Genomic DNA, 24,603 nt, shown 5'->3' with positions numbered 1-24,603 from the left:
CTATGGTTAATTGGTCAATTACCCATTACTCTTTAATTAAAATCTTTGGGATTGATTACCTATAATGCTGCGCAGTTCATTAATAAAATACAGCAAGCGTTATTGATCAAACAGCTGATGAGTCACGAGAAATATTTGACAGGATAAAATATTGTGTAGTAATTTGCTGCCTTTGATTTTATTAATTCTCTGACTCAGTGTGTGGTTGTGTGTGATGGATGTGTTTAGGGGTTGTGTTTCATTACCGCGCGCTGACTGAGTCCTACTCCTTGTCGTTTGTGGACGCTGAGCGGGCGTGTGAGCAGAACTCGGCTCAGATAGCGTCTGCAGAACAACTCTGGGCTGCTTTCCACTCGGGCCTGGACGAGTGCTCAGCCGGCTGGCTCAGAGATCAGACCGTCAGGTTAGCCGTGCTTACACTTACTTTAAGCTGTGAGTGAGTGTGTGAGTGTGTGTGTGTGTTACTGTATATCATTTCATATTAAAGGAAAGATTTGCAACTTTTCAAAAACGTTGCCACCTGATTCTGAGGTCACGCATATAAAAGGTGACTAAATTCAGTCTGACAACTTAATTGGTTAATAGAAAAGAGAAGAAATAGAAGAAAATTGGACTAAGATTTAATTTGTACATGTACAAGGAAAAGTTCAGCCAAATGTCTCAGCTACTGAGATTCAAAGGGGATGTAAACACTAACCTTTAACCCTTATAGCACTTTTATTCACTACTTAACCAAAGTTACCTCTTTTGTTATTGATGCAAAACATTTAAATTTAAGCTCAAAAACTAAAAAAGGCAAATACTTTATGACTTTTACTCTTATTTAATATCTACAAGGGGGCACGGTGGCTTAGTGGTTAGCACGTTCGCCTCACACCTCCAGGGTTGGGGGTTCGATTCCTGCCTTGATGCCCAATGACGCCTGAGATAGGCACAGGCTCCCCGTGACCCGAGGTAGTATGGATAAGCGGTAGAAAATGAATGAACGAATGAATAATATCTACAATAACATTAATAATAACGGCCCAAGAGCGAGTACCTGGACCTTATTCTCTTTGAGAGGAAAGTGCTGTAAATTTACTTAAGCTTTATTATAAAAAAGCTCTGATAAAGGCATCCTGATGTGAGGAATTAACGCTCAGATGCTAGCCAATCAGAATCGGGTATTTTAACAGTATATATATTAGAAATAAATACAAACAATACTTATGGAAATAGGCACAAAAAACATGCCTGACGGTCCTCTTTGTGGCAGGTGTGCAGTGATTTCTGTGTCATTGCCTTATCATTTGCAAGCCATATTAAGCTGTTCATTAGCAACAAAGCAATCCCCGAGCATCCGACTTGTGGCAGTACGCACCGCCGCTCACTCTCCTCCCCAGAGTCCCCGTAGCCTTACAGGATCCTCCATTAATGGATCAAAGCAATTATTCATTAATGACACCGACTTCAGCCCTGCATCGTTTGCATAATAATACTCGGGAACGCATCCTGGGGAATGCTGGGAGGATTTGATGCTTAGTTCAGCTCTTCACAGGTACTCGATTCAGAAACCAGAGCTGGGCTGCTACGGACACACCGAAAACACACGAGGGGTGAGGAACTATGGGAACCGAGACACCTCTGAACTGTTTGACGTGTACTGCTTCGCCAGTGGCATGCAAGGTGAAATGACAAACACAGGAAGCTGTATGACGTTGTTTAATTTATTATTATATGCTTGTTTATTTTGCTATTCTGAATTGTGAGACTAAATTTATTTTAGCCTTCAGGAAGATTCCGGGAATGTTTGACATTTACTGTACATCAAATACACAAGATGGATCTTTATTGCTGTAAAAAGCTACAAAATGCGAGAGCGGAATAAAAATAAGAGTATATACTGAGACCTTTTATATGGAATGACGAAAAAATTTTTTAGCTTTTGCACTTTTTCATCAGGTGAAGTGTTCCCTCTGTCGGCTCCGGGGAATCTCACCCTGGCTGAGGCCGTGGCTCAGTGCGCTGTTCTGGGTGCTCAGCTTGCCACAGTGGGTCAGCTCCATCTGGCATGGCGCTCTGGCCTGGAGCACTGTGAACCCGGATGGCTAGCAGATGGCAGTGTGAGGTACTCGGTGATTAAACCCCGTCCTGAGTGTAGGAGCCGAGATCCGGGAGTCCACTCTGATTCATCCATAGAGCTGGCCAACGGGACTGCCATGTTCAGTGCATACTGCTACAGAGGTAAATATTCAGGATTCCTCACAGGAAAACAAGGCTTGGGTTTAATTTTGTACTAAGACAACAGGCCATCAGAGTAATCAGAACGAAACACAGTACAGGTTAACACAAACGGAAATGGACAAACAGAACTCATTAGTAAAACATCACGGAAGGGATTTACAGATTACAGATCTACCAGCTCCAGTTGGACTCTGGGATACTAAGAGGAGATCTGAACTCCATGTGATCCTTACACCAATACAGCATTTGTTTGACTGTATATTTGTAATCACACCCTCTAGTGTCACCCATATGAGGATGAGGTTCCCCTTTGAGTCTGGTTCTTCTCAAGGTTTCTTCCTTTACCAATTTAAGGGAGTTTTTCCTTGCCATTGCTGCCTGAGTCACCTCAGACTTGCTCATTGGGGATAAATACATATACATACATACATACACACATACATACATACATACATACATACATACATACATACATACATACATACGTACATACATACATACGTACGTACGTACGTACGTACGTACATACATACATACATACATACATACATACGTACATACATACGTACATACATACATACATACATACATACACACATACATACACACATACATACACACATACATACATACATACATACATACACACATACATACACACATACATACATACATACGTACATACATACATACATACATACACACATACATACACACATACATACATACACACATACATACATACATACATACATACATACATACATACATACATACATACATACATACATACATACATACATACATACATACATACACACATACATACACACATACATACATACATACATACATACACACATACATACATACATACACACATACATACATACATACATACATACATACATACATACACACATACATACATACATACACACATACATACACACATACATACATACATACATACACACATACATACATACATACATACATACATACATACATACACACATACATACATACATACACACATACATACACACATACATACATACATACATACATACATACATACATACATACATACATACATACATACATACATACATACATACATACATACATACATACATACATACATACATACACACATACATACATACATACGTACATACATACATACATACATACACACATACATACACACATACATACATACATACATACATACATACACACATACATACATACTGTGAACTATATATATCTTGAATTTTTATTATATTAATTCTTTATACTTCTCCTTATGTTTACCTTCTGCTCTATGTTTATGTTGTGTAAAGCTGCTTTGAGACAATGTCCATTGTAAAAAGCGCTATACAAATAAACTTGAATTGAATTGAGTTGAATTTTAAAAATCACAGCTCTACTTTGTTCTTTTTATAAAAACTGACCAAACTGTATCAGTGTTGAAGAAATACTCACATGAACGTTTATTGTAGCTGAATATTAGTTTTGAGTATCGTTTACTCAAGAATTACAAATTCTTTTTCAAATTGTCTCTTTGCGATGTGAAATATTTTGTTACAACATTAATAGATGCTTAAATTCATCACGTGCTTCAAACTAGCCACGTTTTCTAAAATAAGCGTGACAGGGTTGCGTTTCATTCAGTTTTATTTCTTATCTCTAACCTTCGTATCGTATACTGTTTGTCTTTCGCACTGTCCTTTATGAGTTGTAAAATAAAGTAAGACAGAAATTTGGAATGGACTTAATATTTGAACATTTTTTAATGTTTGTTGCTGAGTAATGAGCCATGCTCTTGTGAAAAAGACTGCTAGAGGCCCACATGGCATGGACCACAATTGGGGACTTTTTTGTTTGACATTTCAGTGCGGATCACAGCAGGAGGGTAGGCTGTAATGTGAAACACTCTGACAGAGTAAATAAGGAGGAAATAGATGCTTGGGAATCTGAGTTTTTATTTGAAAATGGCTGCACCTGATAGTCAGCCAGCCAAGAATCCACAGGAGGTTTCACTAACATTATGAAGTCCCTCCTGAGACCACTGATGTATTTAATAGAGGCTGAACCCAGAGGAGAGCCTGAGAGATGCCTTCAGCACGCACACTCTCAGCGGTTCAGCTTTTTAAAATAGAGATTTATTTACTCGTCTCTAGCTTTTATCAGTTATACATATTTTGTGAGTTATTTTACACAGTTTGTGATTCCTGTTGAATTTTATTTTCTCCCGATTTCCTTGTTGATCTTACAGAGACAGTTATTGAGTCTCTGTTTGTTTTTGCCCAGTGACTCAACAGGCCTGTGCCAAAGACGAAATCTGAAACTAAAGCCACGAGTACACATTTACAACTGTCTTGTGTATTATCAGTCAATGCGAGGGCAACCACTTCATCTATAAAAACCCAAGTGCACCTAAACTTACAACGGCCTTAAATTGGTGCTTAAAGTATTTTCGTAAAAATATCCAATGCTAAAAGTGAACACTATGCTCTTCATACACACACACACACACACACACACACTTTTCTATAGCGTTTATTTAAACAGTAACCGTTTTATATTTATAACAGTCACAGAATTATAATTTTAAAAACCTTATTTTCTTTCTTAGGTGCTGTGAATGACTCTTGATAACCTGTAAAAGCAATTTAAAGTCATTTAGGTTCAAACTGGTAGCAAATATCAAATACACATTTCACAGACTAGCTTAGATACACCCAACATCATCAAACTCAAAAGAAACACTCAGAAATTTCTAGATTGGAGGCATCATAACATGAAACTCCTTTTCTCTTCAACAAGTCTTTGACTAGCTTGATTTAGTTTGCTAGTGTTCCTCAGCTAGCTCACTACCATCATACAGCATGCTCATTCATCATAACAGAGAAGTATTTTCCCTTGAAAAAAGCCTTGTTTTACCGAGCTAGCTAATTTTACCAAAACAGAGCCCATTACCTTTTTAAAAAGTGTTTTGATGGATCCTAACAGATAAGTCTTTTCCATTAACAAGGCCTTGTTTTTGAGCTAGCTACAGTACCCAGCATAGGTTGCCAGCGCATTATTATTGGCTTTGTGTTGTGCATTACCATTAATCACGAACTATGACGGTATGATGGAAAACTGATGGTATTTATGCATCCTGTTTGGTACATACTGTGTGGTTTGGGATGAAGCCCTGAATTCTCAAAGCTGTTCATTAAAATCTTTCATCCAAATACTTGAGTATGATTTTGGCATGATTGACGCAATTCTCATGAAATCTAACATGTCTCTATCTTCCAGAAACACAAAGTTCCTCTACCGAGCCACCTGCACCCCAGACATCAAACTGGACCGGTCAAGTGGATCTGGGCACCGATTCCATCAAGGCCAGCGACTCCATCTCTGATGATTATATTATGGCAAGTCTCTGTATAGAGGACGGCTCCCTGGACTGGAGCAACCAGGAAGATTCCACCCAAAATACCCAGCAGGATGTCTCTACCTCAATGTCTGACATCACCACTGAGAGCCCCAAAGAGGGAAATAAAGGCGATGAAGTTACAACAGTGCTCTTGCCAACACCAACCACGACTCAGAACAAAGAGTCGTTCAGAAATGTCATGAGCATGAGCTCCTGGTGGAAACCTTGGAACTTCCTGACAGGAAACAATCAGGAGAAGAAGGACACCACTGCAAGTCCTCTGACCACAGTGCCAGGTGTGATGATCCTCGAAGTGGACACCATTTCAAACACAAAGTCTACTGCTTCTACTGCATCAGGTACGAATGATATATATATATATTAAGTATTTGACGTTTAAGAAAATCCAAATTATTTTATTGAAAATTCTTAACGGAATTAAACCTGTCTCTGAGCCAGTGCTCCAATCATTAAGTATCAAAAACCTCTTTTACTTGATGCAGACTTTATTCTCTCTGTTATTGTTTCCTTTCTTTTATCCTAAAGCAACCTTTAGATCTGTTTTCAAAGGGCTGTTATTGAAGTGGCATCTCTTTTTCTTCATCTGTCCCGTATACCTTTTTTTCTTCTTCAAAACGAGAAAAGAAGTCGACACATACAGTCTCTTACCTTTAATGCAGACTTTTGGTTGTGAAGATATTGTCATGAGCTAAAGAATACATGGGTACTCAGGATGCAAATGAGTATGAATACATTACTCGGAATAAACAGATAATGATACTAAATAGATAATGGTTCTAAATAGATACAAATACAGATACGAAACAGGAGACACTCCGATCTTTGTTTGAACTGAAGTGGGTTTTTTTTTTGTTTGTTTTTTTAAGATAGCTTGTTGAGAACAGTGTCTTGAATTGGGACTGGGATCACATAGAGTGATGCAAGACGGAGGGTATTGCTTTCATTCGGACAAGCAGTGAGATGTTAAGCTTTGGGCATGAACGAGTGGTCAGATATGAAGACTGTGGAACAAAGATTGACCATATTTATGAACGTGTGTGTGATGTGTTTACAGAAATGCCTTAATAGTGTTTGTTCATTCATTCTTAGTAACGGCCTGGACAGCGTCACTGTGGTATAAATAAGCTATCGGTTTATTCAATTCAATTCAATTCAATTTATTTGTATAGCACTTTTAACAATTGACATTGTCTCAAAGCAGCATTACATAAGCATAGAAACAGAATTAATTAACTTAATACTACTAAATTAAATACTATTTATCTTTAACATCTATCCCTAATGAGTAAGCCTGCTGCGACGGTGGTAAGGATAAACTCCCCGAGATTATATGAGGAAGAAACCTTGACACGAACCGGACTCAAAGTTTATCAGCATAACTACATTTGTTGAAAAATGCAACAAACAAAAACAATACTATTATTATGCAAATTAGATCAATAAAATCTCTGTTTCAAGAAAACAACAACAAGGGCATTAAACAGATACAAATAGGCATTGTAATTGCGTTATGATTAAGTTGATATGCCAGGAGTAGCTAGTGTGGTATACAAGCTGCCCCTGGGGTTAATTTGTGGCACTGGTATATAAATCTGACCCTTGTTCCTAACCTGAACCATTCAGCCAATCACTGGTAATTAATTCCTCAGTTTGAGTCACCAGGTGGTTCATGTGTCAACATATTCAATATGCTGAATATCCAGCTCCTAATTTACAGTCTCTTGAGTACTGCAGGTCAAATATCACTGAGGTAGAACATGTGAGTTATGATTGTTTATGAGCAATGATCGTATTGTAATCCTATGGAAATGCTGGTTTCAAACACCAGTGCTTTTACACCAGTTACAGGGGCATCACCAGGATCGAATTGTTGGTGAAATCCACATTACAGAAATATGACAATGCTGAACGTGTAATACATCAACTGATCATTTTTTAGCTCTGTTATGTTATTCCTCGTGCTTCCATATTGAGTTTCCATGCCTGAGCTTGCTGTTGATTTCTCAATTCTGTAATGTGGAACTATGGCAGCAACACAATAATTAATAATAGACTTTATAATGCTTGTAGTATGCTATTAATGAATAACTTTAATGCTTCAGCCAGGTCAGTTTGATGTAATATTTCATTTCATGTTTGTTTTTGACAGCAAACTTTATTGCAGCTGAACGGCTGATTTGACGGATAGCGTTAATGAATTAGAACGTACATAATGGATGTCTAAGTCTATCTCTAAACCTGTTTCCTGAAGAAACCTGCAAAAAAACAAAACCTTCTGAAAGTAAGGAGGTCCAAGACTTTTTGGCTCTGGTCCTTTATGTAAATCGCAGAAGATCATAAATGGCTACAGATCATAAACTTATATTTTCACTCTGCGTGTTACACCTAATACTTTTTTGGATGGCTTACAGCCATCGCTGTTTCTAAAGAAGCCACGTTTTTCCACATAGCCACTTACATGGTCATAATATCTGATGATCGATGATGTTGGTTTGACCAAAGAACATCTGATACAGTGTTAAATGTAGATGGAATTAAAATATCAATAACTGAATAATAAAAAAAAATTACTAAATGGACTAGATGGAGGTTTTTAGTCGTGTCTTTAAATTTACACGCTGCCAAAATTTCCACCTTGAAAAACGAGTCCAAATTCTAAGGACAGGCTTGTTATTTATATTAATTTTACAAGAGGCAGTTTAGAAAATCTGTGAAACCTTGGGCCACTGTGGTAAATATTATAATAGATATAATTGCTGAGATATTATTCATAAATGTTCACAAACCCACAGCAATATGTTCTCCATAATTCATGATAGTTTAATGCTTTTTTTTTTTTTTTTTAAACCATAATTGTTCCTACCCCTTCTGGCATTAATATTTCCAAACAAAGATGTATGACTAGCAGTTAAAAGCAGTGAGTACTGATACTTTTGCCAGAACATTTTTATGATTACAACCCATTAGCTTCATCCTCTGTGTTTTTCAATGCAGATTAATCAGTTTGCATTAAACATAGTGTCAGTACATAAACATTAAGAGTTTGTTGCTTTGTTTTTATCAATGAGGATTACTGGTTACTGTTTTATCTGAATGATTGCGGGGGGTTTTGAGAGAGAATTGTGTGCTAGATAAATATGAGTTTGTGCCTCAGGGAGAAATAAAGAAGAGAGAAATGGTTGGGCAAGAAGTCTGAGCCAGCCTAGGTTATTGTAATGGATGTTGCCTTGTCAGTACTGCTACTTCAAATTAAACCCAGTGCCTGAGCACTTCTCTCTAGAGCAAACTAAGCAAAGTCACTGCTCCCTGCAAGCTTGTTCCACTTCCAGGCCAGATCCAGGCCAGAGGCCGTAAGAGAAAGACCTTGCATCCCTCAGTTAGATGATTATTTAGGTTTGCTTTAAATCATGTGAGTCATGTCCTGCATCCAGAGCTGGCAAATTGAAGACAAACGTTATGTGGGGAAAGTTACACTTATTCAGAGATTTGTTACTCAGCTCATCAAATAGATTTTCAGGGCTGTTTATTCATATTATACAGTTTCCTTGTGTGTACTTCATGCCTGTGAGGTTGCCAGATATTCTTGCAACAGATGTAACAGATGTAAAATCAACAGATGTAAAATTAACACCAGCGTTTAAACATGAAAAAATCTGGGATAGAAAATGCAGACTAAAGGCAGTTCTAATGGATAATACATAAACACGACAATGTATATTGGCTATGTAATGCTGCCTGGACAGTCCCAGTTGCACTAATCACATTAATCACTAACGATCTATCAATCTGGCTTCCACCCCTGTTATTCAGTAATTTGATAGTCAATAGCTCATCGAATTAATAAAATAAAACCAAAGTGTAATGCAGTCTCTTAAAAAAAAAAATATGAAGAAAATCATGCTGAAAGAAGTAAAGAAATGCTGAAAGAAAAAACTCCTCAGTAAAGATTCATTAGTAGTGTCCTATATTATTAATCTTTATTTTTACTGGCATCAATCTGTGTATTTACTGGCAAATGGAAAATAAAATAAATTTCACAGTAACATACTGTATGATGCTTACCACTGATGCTCTCATCAGAGATCTAAATCTCTCTCCAGGATTCGGCAATGTGTATTGTGAAAATCACTATACAAATAAAATATGTATTGAATGGAATAGTGAGATTGAGTTTCAGTGTCAGTGGAGGTCATTAGAATGGGTTGGTGACCTCTACAGACCTACTCTACCCTCTAGACGAGAGAACTAGAGCTTTCCGCGATCGGGTTTAGTCTATAGGTTTGGATTTCAGTACATGTTTCAAACTTGGCCCAAACTTCAACCATCAATGTTTCAAAGCAAGTAGAAATCCAACCATGTTGTGTACATTATTGAAGTCAGATTCAATAATGGATGCGAGCGCTTGCTCTCTCTGGCTTGGTGAGATAAAAACTTGGCGTGAGAACTAACAGAAATACACCCTCCAGTTATCTCATAAACAGTCGGTCAGTGAGTTTATAGACTCTGATGTTCGGAGTGGTTTGTTTGTTCCAAAAAGTCCATTAATAATGAAGTTAATATTTCAGTTCAAGCATTAATTTTACTTTAGGCATCTGATTGAATCATCAATTAGTGCTGTTGTTGAAATATTGACCTGCCTGGTGAATTGATAGCAATTAGATTTAATTGGGTGGAATCTAGAGCGCAAGGGAGCTCACAAACAAATTTTGCTCTGCATGCTGGCAAGGACGTCTCCTCATGTAATGCATGTTTAATTTATAAACTTGCTAATTGAAGGCAGGGCGCTGCAATGATTAGTTGCAAATGGAAGTAATAATTGAATGATTTAAGTGGTTGGAAAGGCTGAAGTTGGTTGCTAATGTGTTCCAGTCATAGGGAAGCAAGAAGCAGCATGGTAGAAATAATTACATTTTCTTACTAGTCTTTAGGCATCTACAGATTGATTAGAGTTTCTGAGTCTTACACGGCAGATTTCTTTGCTAAGGACTATTTTCTTTCACAAGAAGAGGTCATTGGAATTCCACCGTATAAGAACAGAAAAATAATTTTATGTACAGTACAGTATATATTGAATGTTGTTATATAATTATATTGTAATTCCAATACAGAGCTGTGTGCATCCACATATTGTGGCTTTAGATGTAAACCCAGGTAAAAAAAAAAAATTATGCTTACAGCTAAGCTATTGTAAGTTAATTTAAATAAAAGTAAAAAAGTTTTGTTAAAAGTTTATTGGCTTAGAAATGGTATTAATCACTATGAACAGATTCTACAAAATTAATTTGTGTGCATCATTTAGCGTTAATTGTATTCAATTATTTTAATATTCAGTTTACTTGTTTTTATGAAACACATTTGCAAACATACACATACACATAGTTATTAGATACATGCACACCCACAGAGACGAAACTCAAAGAGCCCGCAGCTCCTGATGTCTCGGCCTGAATAAATAAAGAGGAGGGATGTGACAAGCGATTACATGATGAAACTGTCTGGCATACATTTCTCAAGTCAGTCTCCCCCCTTCAACTCCGCTGAGAGACAACGGAGAGAAAGGGAACACAAACACATATGCATGCTAATTACCAAACCAGCTAACGTTGATGACTTATTAATACATTCGGTCTTTAGATTGATGTGATTCCATGATATTGTGATATCTTGCTCTTTTTCCTTCTCAGATACCTTCCTTCCAAAGAAGTTTTGTCTCCGCATCTGGCTAATGTTCATTTCTATTTGCTTGTTTCTCTATATTACCAGTTTCTTGGTGGTCTCGTTCATGGTTCAACAAATTTTCCGCAACTGGAGATAAAATGACCGCATCCCCTCAACTAGAGAACACAGAAGCCTCATCGGAAGTCTTGCTTGAGACTACAATAGACGACCTGGACCAAGTCATGTCCACAGCTACAGCAGATTGGGCAGTGGTGACTGAGGTTCTCCAGCTTGGAAGCATGACGCCTGACATGGAGAAGGAGGTTGTGCCCTCTGCAGTTTCAAACAAGAAAGAAGAAGAAGTAGAAGAAGACAAGGAGAAAGGGACTGGCCTAATGCAAGAGGAACTTAGAGAGGGGACGAGGACAGAGACGGAGGGTAGCTCCTGGGGGGAAGTGGATCTATCAGAAAGTACAAGCACATCACTTACAACAGGGCAAGTCCTGACTAGTACGTCTCCTAGCGCGAAGGGTACTGTAGTGACTACTACACAGCAAGCGGAAGAGATAACTGCTGCTGAGGCTCGAGGAGAGATCCAGTATGAACTGATGACAACAGCAAGCCAAGCCAACCAAAAAATAACCACCGTCTCTGCCTCCTCAACTTTGGCTGCTTCTGAAAAGGAAGAAGGAGCCCAGACCACCTTGGTTTCTGATCTACCCACTTCGTCTCCTCAAAGTCTGACAGAAAGAGGAGTCATCTCTCCCATGACTTCTGATGAGTACCATCTGTCAATCTTTGGTACCCTGTTGCCTGGCAACCCAGAGAGCGGCCTTGGTAACTCTGATTCCAGCAGGAACAATGGATCTGAAGGTATGTCTGGCTTTCTTTCTGTCTCAATCTTTTCGCATTCAATTGGACCTTGATTTGCCCAAAATGTCTGAGTTAATGGGGCATGTGCACTTGAGTGTTAGATCTCTACAAAATACAGATAGCCGGAATACATCCGCCGAATACATTATTGGCAATATCATTATGTTTGACAGCTGAAACACCCCATTTCATATTTTCTTCCACATTCCCTTTTTCAGAACATCTGCCTGCTTTTGGGCATTAAAAAGCCAGCAATATTGATGGGGTGTTGGCAGCTATTAGCTGTCAACCACGTGGGCAAAAAAATGAACTAAAACCCCAAAGGGATAAATATCTCATTAGATCCAGAGTAATTACTGTTGATAAGGCAGCTCTTATGAAACACTCCATAATACAGCTTGAATATTGGATATTATATTAACAGAACATGGCAGAGAACTAAATATGCATATGCAGACAAGAAACACTTACTGGGCCAAATTAGCAGCTCTCAGAGCCCGAAAGGCACTCAGAACTCTTCAATATGGACGGAAAGTTTCTGAGGAAACAGAACTCTCTTCATTACTCCCGCCAGACCCAACGGCAGCAACATTCGGTACTAATAGTCATCCATAAAGCCTAAATTAGAACTCTTTAAGTCTCCCAGGCCAGGTTGTATTACAGCAACAACAAAAGACTTCAACTTGAGCTGTTAAAAGGATCAAAAGCTATCAACGCTAGCAGAATATAGAGAGCGAATCAACTGATTAGACGCAGGGTGCAATGGAATTTTGCAGATCTGCCGTTCTGATTGGGAATCAATCCGAATTATGTCTGAGGAATATCATATTAGCATTTTTATAGCATACAACAGTTCAGCGAGGCTTATAGAAAACCAAAGTAGACAAAATAAAACTGATGTATGTTTGTCTTATACATAGACTCTGTTGCTGTGTACGTTTGTTTTATTTTGTCTACATTGCCCCTTGGAATGTATCTGGACCACCACATCCACATATATATATATATATATATATATATATATATATATATATATATATATATATATATATATATATATATATATGGTCTCAGTTTAATGGCAATATGGATCCGATCGTTCATTTCTTCTTTTATTTTTGATTTACTCCTGTTCATATACGGTACTGTATGTGTAAAAATGATTAACACAGGTTAATTAATAACAGCACTTCTCAAAGGCTGCGTAATTTTCACTGAGCAGCTGCAGAGTGAGTTGCGCTTAGAGATGAACACTGGTGAGTAATCGTTCCTTTCAGTCTGATGAATAGTTAGTGGTTAAAGATTTTGCTAGGGCCATTAGTGAAAACCAAATCTTAGATATTGGAGATATCCAACAGTTTCCTCATTCAGCGAAAAGACTGAGTGCAGGCACACACACGCCAACAGATTCTGTCCTCTGTGTCAAAGTCATGAGCTGAATCCAAAACGAGTTGCACAAAAGCATCCATTAAGGAAGAATATTTCTCCAAAGACTTTATAGTGCTGCCATCCAACTGTATCTTTTCCTTTTCAACCCCTTCAGTGTCTCTTCTTTTTATACACACACACACATGCACACACACTAATACCATCCCTCTCAGATCATCTCTCTAGAGCTCCTCTGTCCATCTCTGTAAGCTCTATGCACACACGTATAAGCCTCTGACTCCTAAATGTCCTCCAAATGGGAATTTTCCTCTCATAAACATCCTAAAGGTCAGTCCTGAGATAAAACAATGGCTGGAGGCTACAATGACAAATCCTACATATCATCATTTTCAGCCAACCATGGCAGCTCCTGTCATGACCTGCTCCTACTACTTTGTGTGGAAACTTATCGCGAGGATATTTTGGCTAGGAGTGTGGGCTTGTGCGGCAGTTGATTGATTCTCTGTCGGTTCGGTTTAGAGAAATTCAGGCCGAATGAGGTCGAGCCGCTCTCTCTCACAACTGTCAGCCCTGTTTATAAGGCCTGCTTTGACCTTGTGTGTTACATCACACTTCAGCCAATGTGCTCTGGTGGCTGGGGCGCTCGTCAGATCCTGAAAAGAGGGACAGAGCTCTCTCTCTCTCTCTCTCGGTCTCTCTCTCGGTCTCTCTCTCTCTCTCTCTCTCTCTCTCTCACTCACACACACACACATTGCCCATTGTTGATCTGTCTAAGCTGACTCTCTGCATTGTCTCTAAAAGCCATGTGGTGACATCAGCTTCAGAGAAGTCCATAAATCTATCGCCGCCGTCCACTTCACTTCTTCCCTCCCGGTGATTGGGCCGATTGTCGATTGAGTTGGAGTTTTGATTAAGTGCGTCTGTGTGATGTGTGTGGCCTACTCCAGTTCAGTTTCACTACCTGGAATAACTTGGTCAACGAGAGCAGAACCAGATTTATATGTGCCTCCATAAATATAATTGAAATAAATATAAAAATATAATGGCCCAAAAACATCCTTCTGACCGTACGTCAGAGGCGTAGGCAGGAATTTGTTTCAAAACTTGGGAGGAAATGTAATAAAGTCATCACGTGATTCGTACAATTCTACTGATAACTGTGACATGCTCATGCTTTTTGGGAACCTGCAGATACCTATATGACATCTACATAAAATCAAAATAATTAATCTATTGATGAAACCACTTATCCAACTATCTATTCAACTATCTATTCATCCATCCAGCCATCAAGCCATTAATATCTCTATGAACTATCTATCTATCCATCCGTTCATTCATCCATATGTTCATCTATCCATCTATCCATCCACCTATCTATCCATCTATCTATCCATCCGTTCATTCATCCATATGTTCATCTATCCATATGTTCATCCACCTATCTATCTATCTATCTATCTATCTATCTATCTATCTATCTATCTATCTATCTATCTATCTATCTATCTATCTATCTATCTATCTATGAAACCACATATCCAACTATCTATTCATTCAATCATCCATCCATCCATCCATCAATCCATCCAAATATCCATACATTCATCCATCAATCCATCTATCCATCTATCCATTAATATCTCTATGAAACCATCTATCCATCCATAAATCCATACATTCATCCATTCATCCATCAATCCGTCCAACTATCCATACATCCATCCATCAATCCATCTATCCATTAATATCTCTATGAAACCATCCATCCATCCATAAATCCATACATTCATCCATTCATCCATCAATCCGTCCAACTATCCATACATCCATCCATCAATCCATCTATCCATTAATATCTCTATGAAACCATCCATCCATCCATCCATCCATCCATCCATTCATAAATCCATCCATTTATCCATTCATCTATCCATCAATCTATGTATCCATCCATCCCTACATGCATACATCCATGTACACAATCGATTCTAAGCCTAATCGGGTCAGTTGGTATGGAGTCTTTAAAATAATTTTTCTTTCTTTTCACGTTACACAACATTTTTAAATTTCAAGACTATATTTAATAATAATAAAAAAAATGATAATATGATTTCACCATCTGAAGTGTTTTCCCAGGCCACCACACATTCCTTTCTCTATTGACTGCTAAATTTCTTGGTGTCAGGTATAATGCCAGCCTGACACAATATTAAGCATGTTGACAAAAACACACCTCTAAACCCCGCTGAACTTAACTGATGTCTAGCACTGTGTGTATCTGGTGTTTCTGCCTATCCCTCTCACCCGCTGACAAAAAACAAAACAACAAAGTCCATTCACTGGGATGTCTGCAAATCCATTAGTGGGCTAATAATTATGCCCAGTGCCAGTGATGTGCGAATGCGCATGTATTGAGGCTGGCAGGCTTATTAGAGGATGTGACGAGAGCACCTAACGAGCCAATTAAGGCTTGGGGTGCCGCTTGCCTCTTAAAGCAATGAGGGGCTTCTAATTAACGCCGGGAGGTGACCAGTCGAGAGAAAAAAAACGTGTGAGGATGAGGAAGGGGTGTGCGGAAGAAAGAGGCACATGAGGGCGGGGGGGTTCAAGGCTCATACGCAGCCACTTTCGGTGCGGTTTCTATGGCGATGGAGCCGCAGAGCATCGAATGTGGTGTGGAGAGTTTGTAAAGCACAGCAAGAGAATGAGAAACAGACGATGGGATTATAAAAGGGGAGAAAAATACAGCCATGTTCAAATGTGCCATTCCAAGCGATTTTCATTTCAAATGGTCCTGCCAGATGAGAGCATCAGTGATAAAATGTGAAAAGTCCAGATTTTGAAGCGAAACTAATTAAAATAATAGTTATTCATTGCGATAGAAAAGCATTTGCATGAATAAATAATGTGTGTGTGATTAGTGACTGAGCTGACAGAAAGCCTGTTCTTCAAAAGGGTCTTTACAGCTAAAAGCTTGGTATAAAACATCTCTCCATCACATCGCACTACGCGTGCTGTTGCTTTAAATGCCTGATTCCGGTGCTAATATATTTTTTGTGCGCGGGTTGCCTTCACTGAAATGTGACCATTAGATTAAATAGCTTTCCCAGTACTATGGATTAAAAATATCGCACATTTTTATTTTAAACTTCCCATCTCAATGAAACCTGTTAACATGGCTAAGCTAACAGCGGAAAATTAGCACGCAGGCATTTGCCTAATTATTGCCTTATTGTTTTCCATAATTCCAACCAGATCTGGTCCTCCTCAGTTGAATTCACTATATGGAGGCAAGTATGGGTTGTGAGATGAAACACAGACTAACCCTGAGAAATAGATGAACAGATAGAAAGAGAAAGGCAATTAAGCAGTGAGCTATTCATCTCTCTGAAGAGAACAAGGGTCGAGGTGTTCATTAAAGTGAATCGTCAGAACACAGCTGAGCTCAGCGTGCGGCATTACATCACCGATTCACAGCACTTAGCACTTCCACATCATCGTTTCAAACATCCCTGGTGTATCAGTTACTGTACAGAGCGCAATGTAAAGAAGATCCTATTCTCTTCTTGTCATTTCATTTAACTAAGCACCAACAGACCATTATTTAACCCTACGAACCAGTACATTGGCGTTCCTTTCCCACAGAAATCGACTTATCGGACATTTCCAATCAGTGTAAACAAATAAATAATTTTATCGGCAGTCACAAATCTGATATAAACATAAGAGTCAGGACTCTGTTAGCTTTTGAGAGTGAGACATGTGTTTTCCCTCTGTTGATAACCTTACACAGAATGTTAGTGGTTAAAGGTAAACTCCTTCAGATTTTAGATGATTATGAGCAAGCACTTGGAGCATCTCAGCTAGATCCTTCACTTGCTACAATAACAGCCTTCACTCTACTGAACATTTTAGACTGTGACCATTCAGGTTACTAGTCAGGATGCTGTCATTACTCTGAGAACAGACTCGATTCATCAATGCATGGATCCATAAGGTGGAAGTGTGAGGGAATGAATTGTTCATTTAAGGATCGCAGTTCAATATAGTGTTCCTCACTGCAGTTTACTGTCTACTTCGTATCTATTTATCTACTTCACAATACAATATTGAATACTGACTCTCTCTCTCTCTCTCTCTCTCTCTCTCTCTCTCTCTCTCTCTCTCTCTCTCTCTCTCTCTCTCTCTCTCTCTCTCTCTCACTCACACACACATTTGATGATGTTGTGTGTTTGAGTGTAAAGTGAGCTCCAGACTTAGGAGTGTGTTTTTGTGTCAAAATCTTTTCAAAGTCATTTGTGAACAAAGTCATTTGTGTTAGCTAGGAAAGTGGACTGTGTTTTTGTTGTTATAAAAATCTGCAAATGTGTTTTGGTGCAATTTAGTCAAAGCGCACTGCTGCCATTGAGTGTGTCTCAAAATGCTGTTTATCTAATAGCAGTGCAAGGGGGAAGGGTTTGTGTGTGTGTGTGTGTGTGTGTGTGTGTGTGTGTGTGTGTGACCACAGTATCTGTGGTCTACCATAAATAACCCTCTCAGAGACAGTGGAATAGATGTTCTTCTGGTTCAAAAGCAAGTTGTTTTGAAAGAAGCTTTCTCTCTCTCTCTCTCTCTCTCTCTCTCTCTCTCTCTTTCTCTCTCACAAACACACACACACAAATAATGTGTGTAGAGAGTGCAGAGTACAGCAGAGCATCTGAGAAACTGCGTAGTTGCACTTCAAGTTGTTTAGACAGGTTTGTCACAGCGCAGGTCAAAGGCAGAGCTCATCCAACACGCAGAGGTACATTAGAGAGAGCAGAGCACTGAACCTCTGGAAAGCCATTACAAGCCCCAGTAAGCACTGCTGCCAGACCTGCTCTGGTGTGTGCTTGTTTTGTGTATGTGTGTTTGTGTGTGTGTGTGTGTGTGCTCTTACCCAGTCGCTGAGACAGAAAGTACTCTCTGCTTTTCTCGAGAAATCAACTCATTTGGACTTTAGAGCAGTTAGCGGTGGCTGCTAGGATAACAGCACCATGTTCACATTATTTCTCTAAAACCTACCCGTCTCCATACACAGAGGCAGAGAGTCAAACACCATGCCAGATACAATTAACCTCTTTATTTTACCTCGGCGTTGAGAGCTAAAGTAAAGCCGCAAAATTCACTCGGCTTCGTGCCGAGAAGCTCATCAAGCTGGTGAGATTTCTATTCTAAAAAACAAGGAACAGTGGCAAGACCTGAACAAATCAACTAGACCAAAACATGAACAAATTAACGACTTAACACAGAAAGATTGTTCACTTGTGTGATATCTCCCACCTCATGCACTGTAACAAGATAATCAACACTATTCACTTCACCTCTCAGTGCTTTTAATGTTATGGCTGATGGCTGCTTTTCCACACAGCTCAGTATTATAAAAAAGACGTCCATGAGCTGAAGTCAGAGGCCCCTTTAAAGCGTTGTTTGTTTTAACGGCGTCCCATTTTGTCTTTATTGCTATGAGCACCGGGTCATGACAGTGTTTATAGTGTTGTCTGGGAGATACTACACTTAATGAGCAATGCATTTGTTTGTGTGTGTGTGTGTGTATGTATGTGTGTGTGTTTTTAGACTCTACAGCTATGGACAGATGCAGTTGCTTGCATGGAGGAACGTGTCTCCCTCATGACGAGGGCTTCCAGTGTTTCTGCCCACAGGGATATACAGGAGAGAGCTGTGAGATTGGTGAGTCGTACCACACACACTTACACTCACTCAAACACACACACACGTGCACACACACACACACTCACACACTGATACTCACACACAGACACTCACCTACACACAGATACTCACAAACAAACACACACTCACCCACACACATACACACACACACACACACACACTCACTCACACACACACGAGCACACACTTTACAACCATGTACATTGCTCAGGGCTCACAGAATCTCCTAAGGCCCCTGCATTGCCCACTGCTTCATCGTCTCTCCACATTGACTGAGTGTGTGTTTGTATTTGAAGAGGATAAATGACACGGTTGGCATTGGTAATAAAACTGTGCTTCCTGATTCAAGGTATGCACCGTGTATTCTTTATCTAGCAAGAAATCAAACAGGAAATCTGTATAGAGCAATCCTGCTTTTCATTATGATGCTAAACAGCTAACAGGATAGTTTATGCGTTTCAGGAGAGTTGTCCAATTGTCAATTGTCCAAGTTTTTCTGTCATTTTGTGAGCAACTATGAGAAAAAACATTAAGAAAAAATTGTCATTGTGACACAACTAAAATTATAACATCTATAAACATTTTGCTTTGCTTGGACCCAGCACTGAGATTTTAACCCCTCAGTGATTGGATCTGTCGCCTGCTAGTTTTTGGTTGTCATTAAAAGTCATGTTTACGCTAGCTGACCTTCTGCTGATTTTTCCATTGTGTTATTAAGACAATAGCTGTGTTTATAAGCCTATCAACATGATGCTATCTGCTGTATTGTGTAATCTATCCATTCCATTAGCCTTTCCACTAGCCGTCACAACAATACCATCACCTCCATCAGCCTGCAGTTCTCTACTCTGTTAGCCTAACCTAGCAGGGATGCCATGTCGGATTCTTCAGCTGTTTGCACCTCGCTGAAGCTTATTTACAGCTCAGTCGGAGCTCCTGCAGCAGCAGGAATAAATCAGCCTCAGATCCTGAACACTTACAGCCTTCAGTAAAGCCTCAGCTGAAATAAAGAGATTTGCAGCGCGCGCTGCACAACACCACAACATCAAGCGTCTGTTCCAGAAATCCGCACGCGTCCGTCCATCGCTTCTGTGTCCTCGGTAGATTCTGCATTAACGAGTAGCGTGAGCTGGAAAGCATTTCAATCACAGCAGTCAATGCGACACCGATGATCTCTGTGTCGTCCGTTAACGCGGTCATATATTAAGCGAGCGGAAGAGAAAAGGCTCAACGTGCGCTGAATCACAGAGGTCAAAGCTCAAGTAGATCATCATGAGAGAGACATGAATGATGGATGTGGAGAGGTCAGGGTTGAGATCTGAGCATGATTCATCTCTGCTGGTCATGTGATCTGATGCGTCACCAGGCTGCATGGACAGACGCGAGCTGATGCATTTGTTTGGTCGGAATTTATTCAGCTTATCTTGGAGAGAAAATTTGATTCGAGCCCTCAGGAAAAGACCGCGATGCCGCAGCTGAATTGTTGATTCTGATCAGGTCACTTTGACTAAACTGTAAAGCTGACTGTGATTCAAATCACAGGTTTATATTATTATTCAGTTCAATTCGGTTTTATTTTAATAGCACTTTTAGCAATAGACACGAGCAGAAAAAGCAGTAGGAAAATAAATATTCAGAACGTAATTGATATAATTGTGACTTTAAATGTATCCCAAAGGAGCAAGCCAGAGGTGACGGTGGTGAGGAAAAATGTCCCTGATATGATATGAGGAAGAAACCAGACTCATCTGGTGACATCAGAGAGAGGTTTTATATCATTTACTTTAATTCTAAAATATATTTTTCAAGTGTAGTTGTGTAACAAGGAGCTTTTGAACATGTTAACCTGAGCTTCAGCACAATTTCTGAACGAATTCTAGTTAAAAAATGAAGTCTATCTTCTTGAAGTTTTCAGCTGTTCAACGATCTAGATTTGAGAGACTAAAGCCAGCTTTATGGTCTCTAAGTGACAAGCAGAAGTGAGGAGGAGCCTCCATGTGATGAGACTCCAAACAGAAGTATTAATGCTGATGAATTAGTGTTGGTTCTACAGTTCATTTATATCTAGCAAGATAAAAACATCATAAAGTTATTCTGGTGTTGGGATCTTTTAATATGCATTTAAAAAATATATATATATAGGGTTTTTTGATTATTCCAAGTCTAGAGATGTTTTAAAAAGGATCTCTAATGCAAAGGTAGTTAAATAAAAAAGTATATACAGTACTGTGCAAAAGTTTTAGGCAGGTGTGAAAAAAATGCTGTATTTTGCTGTAAACAAAGAATGCTTTCAAAAATGAACAAAATGCAGTGAATGAACAAAAGAGAAATCTAAATCAAATCAATATTTGGTGTGACCTCCCTTTGCCTTCAAAAAACAGCAGCAATTCTTCTAGCAAACACTTGCACACTTGTTTTTGAAGGAACTCGGCCGGTAGGTTGTTCCAAACATCTTGGAGAACTAACCACAGATCTTCTGTGGATGTCGGCTTTCTCACATCCTTCTGTCTCTTCACGTAATCCCAGACACACTGGATGATGTTGAGATCAGGGCTCTGTGGGGGTCGTGCCATCACTTCATGCTGGTTTGAAGGCAAAACGTAGTAACACCAAATATTGATTTGATTTAGATTTTTCTTTTGTTTGCTCACTTTGCATTTTGTAAATTGACAGAAATAAACACTCATTATTTATATTTCTGAAAGCATTCTTTGTTTACAGCATTTTTTCACACCTGCCTAAAACGTTTGCACAGTACTGTAGAAAAAAAGGTAATAAAACAATCTAAAAAAAGAAAAATGCACCGATAATTTCCTCGAGTAAATGTTTTCCATTCTGGATTTTTGGAAGGAATCTCCAGTGTCATTGGAAAGCATCGACACGGAGAACGAGATGGTTTCTCTGTAACAAGCTATGTATCCAGTGAATCTACGAACATGTCATGGACATTCAACAGGTTTGACTGTAACTGTAAATGGATACACATTATGACATATTTAACCAGAAATCGGAAACTGTAACAGTGGAAAACTGCTGTGGTACAAATGGAATCTGTCAAAACGACTTGCATTAAATGGACACGGATACTCATCCGTGTCCATTTAATGCAAGCCGTTTTGACACGACAAAAGAAATGATGTTTTGATCCTAAATCATTTTTATCATGGTGCCTTTTATAAAAGGCATCTTTTCTAGAAGTTTCTGCACTTCAGATAAAATAGAAACCCACCGGGAACAAAAAGATCTCTGTTTAAGGTTACAGACTTCACAGTACAATAATATTACAGTTGTAATCAAATATCTGGGACACAATCCCAAAATCTCAGGATGATGATGAAGCCTGTAGATCGAGAACCATTCATCTAGCAGACTGAATGGTGTTCTGGAGGAGCGTAGAGTCAAGCATTAAGGGAAATGGTTGGATGTGGTGTTGAGTTTTGAGCGTCAAGCAGAAAAGGGCTGCGTCTTTATGGCTCCTGTCGAAAGAGTTGCAGCTGTGCGGTCTGACTGAATCCAACCTGTTTGCATAATGCATAAGCGGATCAATATTCATGAGGAGAAAAAGTACGTCGAGGCTGAGGGAATGGAAAATGACCTCTGTACTGTCGCCGTCTCGGGTGACCCACTCCTAAGCTGGCGTCTCCTACGGAGAAACTGGAGCGAAGTACAGCATATGCGGCTTGTTAGGGACACGGAAACCACGTGGCGTAAAGTGTCACGCAAAGTCACGCAAAGTTTTCACAGTGTTACTGTATACAGCTTGTAAAAGGAAATGATTTAATTAAGTAGGATTACTTGCGATGGATCAGTTACTTCAGCATGAGAAATAAAAATAAATTAAATAATCCCAATATCCAGTCCGTCTCTCTATTTTTACATCATCACCATGGCAACAATCCAGACATTATGCGCGATGGTCAGTTTTGGTCTGCTGGGCCATGATATGGCAGTTCTATCTTTCTCTGGAGTCATTATCTTTGGTGAATTTTGGTGAATTTTGATGCAGATTCACAAGAAAACCTTGATTCTAGGCCTGAATCATCCCTTGTTTCTCTTTTTCTTTTGACTTCTAGTGACATATAGAGATGTTATTTTTATGCACACAGACCTGGGCAGCACTGAACGCACAGTCATCATTTAAACTTAAATCTTCATTTGGGTTACTCGTTTTTTCTGACTCAAAGACTCATATTAAGTGAACGTGAATGACTCGTGATTCCTTTCTGGAAAAAATCTAGAAACGTGAATGGAATTCTGGAGATGTTTATCGAACACATGAGGAGCTTAGAGTCAATAAGCATTAAGAGATATTGTTGAATGTGGTGTTTAGGAAACAGGCCAAAAAATGGGAATTGTGCCTGTTTTTGTTGTTTCCATTTTTATCATTGAATGTCTAAAGCCCTATTCGGACGGGATTAGTTTTACGTGGGGACGTGGAGTAATGCAATTTTACCTCAGGACGTCTGTAATTTTAATTGGCCAATTTGCACGGGACAAGACATCTCAGTAAAACTAGCAGAAGTGGGAGGGGTATATCGCTTTATGCCCCACAGTAACCTCCTTGTCGTCATGTGCGTATGACGTTGCTTCCTGTTATCACGTGTGCAAACAGACAACATGGCACCTCCATGCTTGCAAAACGAGCCAAAAACTACTTTTAAACAGGAAATGACGGAATTTTACCGTACATATTTACAGCGGGTCTATTCGGACGGGATTAGTATTACCTGAGGTAATTTTTCTGGACCTTTTTACAGAAGGTAAAAGTCGCTGTAATCTTTACTGACATTGTCCGTAATGATTACCGAGATGGCACATTCGGACGGGACTAATATCACCGAGAAGCTCTGGTAATAATTACTTTACCCCCACGTAAAACTAATCCCGTCCGAATAGGGCTTTTGTCATGTCCATCTCCATACCGGTGTTTAATGGTTTATAATAAAGTAGACACTCACGGCTTTAAGAATTTGTAGTTTTTCATAAGTATTTCTGTTTTCCATCAGTGTACTGTGGCAGTATATTTATAGAAATGTTCTACAAAAAAGGGAAATCTAAAATCTGAAGGTGTTATGGTTTTATGTTTAGCCACTAAGCTTCTGTGTAAGTTTATCAACAGAGTCTTACATTTTATATCAGGCTTTTATATCAAAAATCTCAGCTAGTCTTGGGCTGACACTGGAGACTCCTTCCTTCTTCTTCCTCTGCTTCTTCTTCTTCTTTTGGCTTTTCCTTTCAGGGGTCGCCACAGCGAATCATCTCTCGTACTGAAGATTTGCATGGTTAAA

General features: G+C 39.1%; 1 protein-coding gene across 1 annotated transcript in view; it reads left to right on the top strand.

Annotated features, from left to right (window-relative positions):
- The window catches only part of ncana (neurocan a), a 79,876-nt gene that overhangs the window by 34,112 nt on the left and 21,161 nt on the right, over nucleotides 1–24,603 (top strand). The window contains exons 4-9 of the mRNA XM_060869512.1: nucleotides 229–403; nucleotides 1,538–1,665; nucleotides 1,942–2,223; nucleotides 5,539–6,018; nucleotides 11,444–12,211; nucleotides 19,199–19,312. Coding sequence (XP_060725495.1) covers nucleotides 229–403; nucleotides 1,538–1,665; nucleotides 1,942–2,223; nucleotides 5,539–6,018; nucleotides 11,444–12,211; nucleotides 19,199–19,312 — 1,947 coding nt within the window. The remainder of the gene's footprint in view (nucleotides 1–228; nucleotides 404–1,537; nucleotides 1,666–1,941; nucleotides 2,224–5,538; nucleotides 6,019–11,443; nucleotides 12,212–19,198; nucleotides 19,313–24,603) is intronic.

Source organism: Tachysurus vachellii, chromosome 1 (genome assembly GCF_030014155.1).
Source record: "Tachysurus vachellii isolate PV-2020 chromosome 1, HZAU_Pvac_v1, whole genome shotgun sequence".
Classification (NCBI taxonomy): Eukaryota; Metazoa; Chordata; class Actinopteri; order Siluriformes; family Bagridae; genus Tachysurus; species Tachysurus vachellii.
Note: the sequence above shows the minus strand (reverse complement) of the source record. Positions and strands in the feature narration are given on the sequence as shown.